Raw genomic sequence first — 11,161 nt, forward strand, 5'->3', positions numbered from 1 at the left:
ACGGCAATAGTAATCCAGCATTAACATTTTTGAGCTTTATTGGTATTTCACAGACCATTTATGGTTAAGAGAAAGGTTTGCTGAAAACAAGCCTAACTTAAATCTCAACCCTATTCAGCACGTGAGATATTGTAGCCAGCTTCTATAAACCATCTAGAAATCCAGGTTAACTCTATCCCAGCCCAAACCATTGTGCTAAGATGGCTTCAATAAAGGTGCCTAACTCAAATTCTGCAGAAGACATTTTTGGGCTTGTTTTCCCTTCAGTGAGTTTTCCCATAGTTGTTACAAGTGATCTGTTTAGTTTTGAGGCTTTTATCTTGATCCCAAACTTGTGCACCATAGAGTAACACCAAAGTGAGAAGACAAAAAGTGTTTATAGACTTAATTTGCCAATTTTCAATATGCCCTAGAAAAAAACAGCCAGGCTAATACAAATTCATGACAGAATAAACTAATGCAACAGGACAATCATCTTAACATCCATTACGTTTACCCCAAGATCACTACTCTTGTCATCCATTAAAATAATCACTATGAATCTGTCAAAGTTCAGATGTGAACAAGAACACAGGCAGAATAATGAAAGCCCAGTCGTTCAAAAAGATCCATCTTCCTCTTCTAGCCACAGAAATAAGCCTTTGAGAATTCTATCACTGCAGTAAAAACAAACAAACAAAAAGGTGCATACACAAGGAAAGAAAGTTCTGCACTGAACTGATGATGTTGTTAATTTCGACTCATTTTCATGCCAATACTATATGCTGCTGTAAAGCTTCATTGTATTTTAAAATACAACCTATTTTATAAATCTGACCTCCTATTGGCTGGCAAAAGCCAGCTAAAAGTAATTATACCTAGTATTACAAAAATGGGGAATGCCTTCTTGAAAGAAACAGGTCTCTTAAAAGGTGCTCTCAATCCTAAATAAAAAATAACCTATCATGCATGGGCAAAATGACCTAGAGAATGGTATTCCAGAGTTCCAAACAGATGAAGTTAATGCAGTTTCAGGACTCCTCACATTCAAGGTTCAAGGAGACCCAAGCCAGCTCACTCTAGCCATACCTTTTTCCACCTATAAACAGGTCGGTTCTACATACTACACTGCTTTGCTGCTTCCTTTGGAAAAGACCATAAAGGTTTTCCAAATCCTGAACAAAACAGAGCAGGAGCAGAGGCCTACTGCTTTCTGCACCAAAGCTCAGTGTATCAGTAGGCAGTTACTCTACTTCCAAGACCTTCATCTTCCATACTAACCCTTTCTTATCTTCAGTACTTACAAGAGTATACGTGCAGAAACAGACAAGTTCAGTTGCCTACAATACACCAAAGTGCACCCTCCTACATAGCCTTAATCTAATACATTGCCACCACACAAAGCTATGGTAATGTCCATAACATACGAGACTTTGGACAGGGAAAAAAGCACCTGGCTCAAGAAAAAAAACAGGCACAGTCAGTCAACACAATACCAATCGAAGGAGATAAACTTCTAAAAATTACCCCAGTAATATATCTTCCATCGAAGTAATAGTCTTCATCAATAACTGTAAAAACATAGGCATTTTCACCATTCCTTATTAAACACAAACAAGCAAGTGACATCTGTTATCAAGGAAACAAAATGAAAGCACAAAAACAAAACCCCCCAAAAATCCAAAAGAAAACTTGTTTTGTTTGTAAGCAAAATCAATTCTTGGTTTTTCACCCCAAGGTTGCATTATTGCAAGCTATTCTAGTAGATGTTGAATATGAAGACAACACTGAGTTCAGCTGTTATAATATGAAGAGACATAAGTCCCATCCAAGCAGAAGAGCAGAACTGGAAGTTTTCCGAAAGCAACTATCTTGCATTTCACAATGTTGGGAAAAAGCACCGTCATTTAATGTATAATTATTCTTCAGGTTGCTGGACTGTATTAGTAGATAGTTATAAGCGTAGTTCTTGGATCAATATATAGCAAGTCACTTTGAAACACACTGTATTTATTGGGAACTCACCCACAATATCAACCACATCGGGACGGATAAGTGGCTCTCCTCCTGTCAGTCGGATCTTCTGTACACCTTCTTTCACAAACAGTCTGGCTAGGGTGATTATCTCCTGAGCAGTAAGTAGCTCTGATTTAGGGGTCAGCTGAACACCTTCCTCTGGCATACAATACTGACCTGAAACAAAGAATACAGAAATACACGGGGAAAAAATAACTAGCAGCAGTTAATCTAATATTGATGGGCAAAATGCACCAAGTGCAACTGTCTTTAATGGATGTCAAACAACTCTGCTTTTCTGAAATACAGATAAGATCATTCAGCAAATCTTACAAGCAATCTCCTAACAATTTCCTGTTTTCCTTCAGAAGAAAACCCAAGACTCATTTGATGGGTCTCAAAATTACAATGGATCCACTTCGAAGGAAAAGCTGATCTTATCTCTATCCAACCTGCATTCAAACAGAGACACCAAACTGAACTGGCAAGCACTGGGATATTGCCACAGACTTTGCAGACGTAATTGTGGGAATGCCTAGGTACAAGCTCTCGTGCTTATCACACACTTTGGGTAGGGCATACAAACATCCACAAGCACCATCATCCAAACCACACCTGATGGAAGACTGTCACTCCCACCTGTCTCCGGCAGATCCCTAGGCTTGCTCCTGCTTCCCCATCCCACCAGCAGCTCAGCCCCAAATCAGTCTCTATCTTTCCTTTACCATTACTTTGTGAAGACAAGAAACAGCACAGGGCCAGCACAGCAGTAAGTACCCTAACTCAACTCTTGGCCTTTGCACAATGTGGTGCATAAGAGCTTTGTGCAAGAAAGCAAGCAGACACTTACACCTGAGGTTGCATTTCTCGGTCAAAGAAATTCGCAAGTAGTTGTGCTGACGCCCAAAGCTGTCCGTCAAAAAAGCAGAGAAGGGAGCAGCATGTTCCAGTAGAAAGCGTCCTCTTCCTGAGCTTTGCAATTCCTGTAACGAAAACAAGCAAGTGCTAAATATTTGAATAGTTATCCTATCAACTTGCTGTATAAATACTAACTTTGAACTCAACTGATAATTATTATGCCGTTTTTCCCCAGGGGGACAGCTGCACAAGAAAAACCCATGACTTGTCTTTATGGCTATTTATTGATTAAGTTTCACACCCTACTTAATTCCACGGAACTGTACTACAATTTTCCCTGTGCATTTTAAGATACAGCCTCCTTGCCACAGGTGTTTCAGGTTTTTTGTGCAGAATAGGAGGCAGCTTTTCAATTGCGTGTCTCTTCACTTTCCAGAATCAGTGATCCAGGACCACCCAATCTCACTACAGCCCTCAGATAAATGAAATCATGTAGAAGGGTCCCTCCCTGCACTTCAGCGCAAGAGAACTAAAAGTTGCTGAAACACTGCATATCTGCTTGTGTCCCTACCAACTTTCATGTGCAAGACATAACATCCTGTTAATAGCAAAACAAAATTATTGCTGTGTACAATTATGTTTCACGATGTCTGTTTCAAGAACATTTCCCACAAGGTCTTCTCGCTCAAATCCATACAACAGAATACTTTGTTTAACTGAGAATACTCAGTTAAAAGATGATAAATAATACAGGGCACTGTGGGACTGGAAGAGAAATGTATGATCCTGAACACTCCGCCTGCATAAAAAGATTCAGCATTTTAATAATGTCTTTATTAACTGTCATGAAGTGAATATTAAAAGTGATTTCTATTTACAATTTTTTTGTTTTTTAAAGCACAGTGTAACATATTCTAGAGCAACACAGTTTTCAGGAAGTACTGAGTATTTGCCCTCCTGAGTGAGGGCTGATCACTTTAGGTATCAAATGAAATATCCCGAATTAGTAGCTGCTACTGGAAATGAATACAGTTCAAGTTTATACCAAGCATCTTTAAAACATCACTACCATCAACACCAGAACACTGCTGGTTATAGCAAGGTCTAAACACAGGGAGTCCCACTGCCTTTAGCCCATGACTTTCAAATTATGATGTTACATCTCTATGTTTCCACACCTGTAAAGCACAGCTGAAACCACTCTGCTACTTTTGGAAAATATTTCAATACCTTAAGTGAAACACACAGTAACTGAACCCACTCTTATCACAGTACTGCAGAAAATCAAGTTTACCAACATACTTCAATCAGCTGGTGGATACTGGGTTCAGGCACTGCATACAAACATCCACAAACTACAACATCCAAACCCTGCCAACTCTGGTGTCTTTTCATCTACTATATCACAGTTAAATTAACATTTTATAGGAGGCCAATTTAGTAACTCTGACAGAGGCCAGCCACACAGCATCACAAAACGAAACAGAGAAAATAGGATCAAAATAATTAAAGGAACTACCTTCACCGTGTCCTTGTTAGTTAACCCCATCCAGACACTTAATAGCCAGCTAAGAAAACTGGAAGAAAGCTAACGGACTTCGGGACATACAGTGAACTTCATCTCCAGTGAAAGAGCACATACAAAACCATTTCTGGATTCATGGTGTTCACAAAGTTAAAAAAGTGAGGGGGGAAAGAATCAGCTGCAGAATTGTGCCTCAAGTCAAAATCATGCTGGCTAGTCTTGATAGGCTGCAGCAAGCAAAGGATTAAATAAAGTTTTGACATAAATTTAAGAGGTAGAATGAGGAACCGCACAAAATGACACATCTAGTATTCAAACTGCTTAACTGAGCAAAAGTCCTGATTTCCATCTAGGGAAAAACAGACCTGTGATATCTCCAGACATACTAAAATCAGTATGTATGGGACAATGCCAAGGGACTGGGCAGAAGCACACATAGCCACGGCCATCATCTCCCTGGCTCTGGTCATCACTAGTAGTAACCATAGGAGTTAATCCTGCACAGTATTTCCAAACAGCCCTAGCAAGAAGTCTGGAAACGGTCAGCTAAAATGTTGAACAACCCAGGTATGCTTCCTCAAAACATTTTATTCTGAAAACATTTGTAAGAAAGATTTGGGGGGCGGGTGAAGAGGACACCCTCAGTGACCAGATCAGCCAGACAGCAAAGGTTATCTGGGGAGAGGCCCAACTTCAGCCATCAGCAGCTGCAGCAATTTTGATTCCAGCTGCGCTAACACCACAGCTGCTGCTAAACTTACTAGCAGGAGCAGTCTTTCTTGGCAACACAATCTTTCCACCAGCCTTTAAACAATCCACTATACTTCTTGATCCAAACAGCTTTGTGGCTAGATAAGAAGATCTCTAAGAACATCCCTGGCAGTGGGGAGGAGGGGGGGGACGTTAGAAAAGATAAAGGGGACACAAAGTGGCTGATTTCAAAGCGCAGAAAGCATCTGTTTACCCCTGATAAAACACCAGTACTAGTTTCCACGTAATTGCTTTTCTGTCGGAAGAAGGAAATCTCTTTCAGTTTCTGTTTTGGAACGGCCACAGGCGCAGAGGGATAAGGGGCACCAGGCCAGCCCTCCCCAGGCCTGCCCTTCCCTCCCTGCGGCACCGAAGGTCTCAGCGACAAGAGCCGTAAAGCCGACCCCTCCGCAGCCACCTGCGCCGCTCACACTTACGCACCTTCTCACATCTCCCGCTTCTCCAACGGGCACAGGCAGAACAAGTCATCTGGGTTTTAATCCCCTGGGGGAAACGCTCCAGCCTGGGCACCTGCGGGTTGTTTGCGAGCTGGGCACAGCTTTGCTCTCCCCAGGAAACCCCAAGTTGGGAGCCTGCTTTGTTAGAAATGCTGGCTCTGTTGCACTCACTGTGAGAGTTTCTCAGGATACAAGCAGGGTTAAGTCAAAGAGCCCAGCTAAATATTCAGACTTCATTTCTGCTTCTTCCCCAGTTAGGAAACTCACCCCTGAACAGACTAAATCTGAAGGTATTTTAAATGCTGCCAACTTCAAAAAAAAAAAAACCACAACACAAGTATTTTTTCTTGAAAGCTGCACTGCTTTCTGGCCTGGTTGGATTTCTGACGTTCTCCTTCCTATTATTTTGGAAAGGTGTTCACATTTGAGAGGGAAAGTACTCCCATGCTTATTAAAATTATTTTAGCCCTTCTTGTAGGAGCACTCCTCTCCTGTTTCTTTCTCAGTAACTCATTTTTGCACCTTTTTCAGGACCAGGCTTCCTTACCCACTCCACTTGAAGGCAGAACAGTACAAACCTCCTGCCTCCCCATTTTAGAGTGTGCATTTCGGGGAGGAAAAGAAGTGAAAAGTTGTCCCCCCTGACAGAAGGGAGGCAAGAGAGGGAGACTTTAATGATTGTATCTAACGGACGCCAAAACTGTATACTTTCTTTTCAAGGACAATAATATGCTTAAAGTAATTTCCTATTTTCAGGAAGGAGCCACCACTAGAGTGGGATGCAGGAGACAGCGGTTCTGTTCCTGGTCTGCCATCCACCTGCATGGCTGTCATAGGAAAGGAAACTGAAGTTAAGAGGACTTACTGGAGGAATAATACTGCCCTTCATTAATTACTCTAAAGTGAACTGTCAAGAAGCAGCATTTAAAGAACAGGCACTCAGCAGGCAGATGGTGTCAATATACTTTGAAGTTCCTGTTGGAAATAACTAACTTTTGCTCTCTTGCTGCAAAATAGTGGGCGTTGGGATGGGGAAAAGAAAGAAGTTTTCCAGAGCTACTAGAGCTTCTTTCCATCAACTTCTTCTCGTGTACAGAGATGGCTTTGTCTGGGAGGAAAGAGTGACTGGAGATGGAATTTTTAAGCTGTTAGTTCAGTTTCTGTCCAGTTTGATGTCAGCAAGGAGGAATTAAGAGACACCCATGAGGAGTTCAGCAGCATCAGCTTGAGCTCCACTGGGAGTGGATCCTGTATTACCAAAACTGCCACTGCAGCCAGCACTGACTCATATTTTTATCAATTCCACGGGAAAGGCCAAATATCACAGACAGAAACTCAGCTGCCTTCCTGGTAACTCAGGGCAAGGATGAAGCACTCTCTCAGGTAGTAGCGTAAATAGGCTTTTCCGAAGGGGAAGAATAGGGTGAGTTTGGACCTAGTCACTTGCAGCCTGCATGAGCGTATTGGATCTGGGAGAAAGCAAAAGCTGCCTGCTACAGTTCCCAGTCTACAGGGAAAGGGCTATTCAGTTCCCTCTGTGGGTGGCTGTTGGTATTTTAACGTATCAATGCCCAACCACATAACTTTTTCACTCAAAAGGGATGGCTATAATCCCCAAGTCCCCACTCCCCTCTCTCCATAGTTGACAGGAGACACTTCTGCACATCAGAGAAATATGCCCTGTCACACAGTGTGCTTTATCTGATCTGTGAAAAAACAGTTTCAGTCTCCAGGCTGTCAATCCTATGTTCTATACTAGTACTGAAAGAATGAGAGCTTAGATGACTGCACCTAGCAGCTATATTTTGACAAGCTGTCAACCCTTCAGACCTGTCAATTCACCTGTGATTTCTAGGAGAACTCTTCTAACAATGCAGCAAAATTGGAAGCTGTCACCAGAGGTATTAATAACCCAGGAACACCACAAACTGACAGATACTGGAAAGGCTCAGTTAAACGCAAGGGGGAAGAGAACAGAGCTCTTACCTATTTATCAAGCTGAAGATCGAGTACTATACTTGCTCTAGCCTTCCACCTTCACCTTATCCCCAGTGATATTTCTGCACTATGAAACAGTAATGCTTGCAAACACTTCTTCTGGACAGGCCTCAGGGACCACCACAACCTGTGCGCTTATGACACTGTTAGCGCTGCTCCTGCACCCGCTGGCTCTTTCAGCTCCTGCAATCCTGTTGGGTCTATGCATCAGTGCTGCCACCTCACCGCAGTACCTAACGCTGCTGCGCCAGCATCATGGACACAACTCAGCAAAAGCTCTTCTGTTTCGTGCTTCACCTTGAATATCTTAGTCTGTAGGGAAGCGGTGACATAGTGTCCTTGTTCAACCTGGAAATTAGACAACCACAGAGGCTGAAATGGGTCTAAGTAGGCCAAGTGCCAGAATGAGGTCTGAGCTGAGAAGTCCAAGACAAATGTTTTTCTGAGGGCTCAGCAGCTGCTGCCCAACAGTTGACCCCAAACAGCATGCTACAGTTCTGGTTACTGGCACAGAGAGCACTGCTCAGGGACTTTGACCAGCTACCCGCAAAATGGAGCTCCAGGACACAGAGAGTTTCACATATGACTGGCCAAGAATAAAGGCTGTATGAGGTCTTTCTAGACAAGCTGGCTCTCCCCTTTATCCTAGTGGTGAAGACTTCATTGAGGCCACAGAAAATTTCAGGTGGTTATGTTTGAACTACAGGATCTACATGATTAGATGGAGGAAGCTGAAATGAAACTTTGTTCCAGGATGCTGAAGACCTTCACTGGAAATGATACATCTAGAGCAGGATAAGGAAAAAAAAGAAAAAAAAGCTAATTTCCTTAATGTTATTGCTCTCAAGCCTCACTATCTTAAGAGTCCTCTCACCTTCCTTTTTGTTTCAAAAAGCTGGGTTTTTTGCATGTAAACTTCCAGCTTACAATTGAAAAAAAAAAAAAAAGGAAGTACAAATTACTTTTTCTATTGTACTGGAAAATACACAGTTTTGTAGTAGAAATATGTAATCCTATATGATTTTTTTTTTTTTGTTCAAGAATATAATTCGGACATCTATCATCATGTGTACAAGATGACAGGATGGCATCAGACTTTCCTTTGTTAACTGTGAATTAGTCAAGAAATGCTTGTACGCAACCAAACCCCATGAAAACGCTGCTTTCAAAGCGCCTGTTGCTACCTGCCCTTATCTGGTCTTAGAAAAAGGGACTCTACCCTGTGCACATCTCCAGGACTGACAACTGTTTCTTAAATACTAAGATACAAACAGGCTCAAACACTTGTCTCAGTTATGCCACACACACAAATCACCCATCCCATTCTTCCAACCACTGTGGCTTTCGTCCCTTAAGGGAGTAGGGCTTTCAGAGATGGATGTTGTAATTCAGCTCTCTCAAAAGTATTCCTGAATGTATGTTAGAACTACTTGATTTATAGAAAGTAGTCAACAGTAATTCTGATCAGGATTTATAAAAAAGTACATGGTTTAGAAAAAAAAAAGAAACTCAATAACCTTTCTAGATTCCTGAGCCAAGTAAGCATTCAATAAAGCAACACAAAAATCCATTTAACTTTCTGTAAATAAGTAAGTGGTAGTGAATGCATCCAATTCTGGTGACACAAAGACTGCCGCTAGTAGCTTTAGTTTATTTTCTGCTTGTTAAAGCCAGCCATGCAATTGCAAGTAAATCAATAAATCACATCCCAGCTGGGACTACTCTGCATGTCATGCCCTATTTCTGCTAGACAGCTACAGAACCTTTGCCCTCCTGTGCAGCTTTTTCTCCTGCGTTCGGACACCAAGAGACCGAATCCAGCTGGGGGATCGAAAGTCAAACTGGGAGGAGCTAGATCTGGACAACACCTGTGTTGATTTCATGCCAGCGACGGCACAAACAGCTTCACTGCACACCTCGCGTGACCACTTGGAGCACAACCACCGAAAGCTGCCAAACCACTTGATTTTGACCTAGGCAGATCAAATGCCGTTGTGTAATCTCTTCTTTGACTGGGAACGAACACAGAACTGGTTCAGTCCAAGAGACTGAATGTCCTACTTACTTTCAAAGTAAGGGTGACATCTCAACAAAGTAAGAACGTAGAATTAGATACTACTACATGTTTTGTTGACTCGGCCCCCCTCATATAATCAAGTCACGTTCACCATGCAAATTACCAACGGCTCTGGGACAGGTTGCAAAATCAAGCGCTTCCATTAGAAAGCACGAGGCAGGCTTTCGGCGCCGTCCGCCCCGGCAGATTCCAGCGGCGGTACCCCCCGCTGCAGGCGATTACGGCAGGGGAACTCTCAAGCCCAAGCTCCCCTCGGGCACCCCGCCAGGCGAAGCCGCGGTTACCACAAGCACCCCTCCACAAACTACGTTTTCTTAATTTAAGCGCAAGGCACCAGCCCGGGACTCAACATCCCAAACACGACCTCCGGCGGCCGCACGCCTCCCAGGCGGCCCCACGGCAGCGGCACCCGCCCGTTACCGGCGACCACCTTCGGCCCCAAACCCTCCATTCACCCCGCGGCGCCGCACCGCACCGCACCGCACCGCACCGCACCGCACCGCACCGCCTCGCCTCGCCTCGCCTCGCCGCCCTCCCCCGCCGGAGCCCTCGGCGCCCCGCGCCCCCTCACCTGAGCCGCGGCGGAGGGAGCCCTGACGGGCGCCCCGGAGCTGCAGGCGCGGCCCGGGCCTGCCCCGAGCGCCCCCCGCAGGAGCGCGGGGCCACCGCGCCGCCCCCACGCCGCCGCCGCCATGCGGCTCGCCGGCCCCCAACGCGCGGGGGGCTCCGGCGGCGCCGCCGCCAGCCTCGCACCGTCAGGCGGGGGAGGGCGGGGGGGGAGGCAGCCAATCAGAGCGGCCGCAGGTGCGGCGCTGCACGCCGGGAGTTGTAGTCCGCTCCCCTCAGCCGGGCGGGCGGGCGGAGGGAGTCGCTGCCGCCGGCGGCCCGTAGGTCCCTCGCCCGCCGCTGTGCCCTCCTCCTGGGGCAGGGGCCCCGGGCAGCTCCTGCGAGCCCCGCGTCCCTCAGCGACGAGGGCAAAACCTACACTGACAGCCTTAATTGTCCGCTTTCCCCCGCCTTCGCCTCGGCCCTCCAAAAGCTAGGTGTAGAGCCCGAGGGCTGCAGGCCAGCCCTGCCTGCCGGCTGCCTTTGTGGCAAACGCTGGGGTTGAAGGACTCGCACAGGGAAGGGGTATGTGTCCCAGCAGGGACAGGCAGAGGACCACAAAACACGGTTATCCTCGGCTGGGGAACGTTTCTGGTGGAAACAACAACTTCAACCTCAGTCCTGCCCAAGTCTGCAGTAAAATCTGTAAAACATTGTCAGAAGATGGGCAGAGGAACTAAATCTTCTGGTCTTACGGGGCATAAGAAAACAGTATTTCAGTTTTCCAGCCTATTATACTTTCCCTCACACTTCCAGTGTTTCACAGACAAGGGGCCTTATGGCGAAACGCCTGGTGGCCCACTGTCCACCTCCACTGGGCAGTGGGTCCGCAGAACGTGGTCGCCCATTGCCAAGCTGAACTTGAAGCACTTGTTCTGAACCGGTTTCACACAT

General features: G+C 45.3%; 1 protein-coding gene across 6 annotated transcripts in view; it reads right to left on the reverse strand.

Moving 5' to 3' along the window:
• MOCS1 (molybdenum cofactor synthesis 1) overlaps positions 1-10,370 on the reverse strand; it is a 30,701-nt gene extending 20,331 nt beyond the window's left edge. For 2 of the 6 annotated variants that reach the window (XR_012673120.1, XM_075146822.1), the window contains exons 1-3: positions 10,233-10,370; positions 2,846-2,978; positions 2,005-2,172 (exon numbers count right to left, since the gene is read on the reverse strand). Coding sequence is in view for 4 of the 6 variants with exons in the window: in XM_075146822.1 (XP_075002923.1) it covers positions 2,005-2,172; positions 2,846-2,978; positions 10,233-10,355 (424 nt within the window). In the remaining 2 variants the exon portion in view is untranslated. Of the gene's footprint in view, positions 1-2,004; positions 2,173-2,845; positions 2,979-7,572; positions 7,737-10,232 lie in introns of those variants that run through there. The other 4 variants (XM_075146819.1, XM_075146818.1, XM_075146821.1 and 1 more) reach the window with 3 other exon arrangements.
• Positions 10,371-11,161: the final 791 nt, after the last annotated feature.

This window comes from Calonectris borealis, chromosome 3 (genome assembly GCF_964195595.1).
Source record: "Calonectris borealis chromosome 3, bCalBor7.hap1.2, whole genome shotgun sequence".
Taxonomy (NCBI): Eukaryota; Metazoa; Chordata; class Aves; order Procellariiformes; family Procellariidae; genus Calonectris; species Calonectris borealis.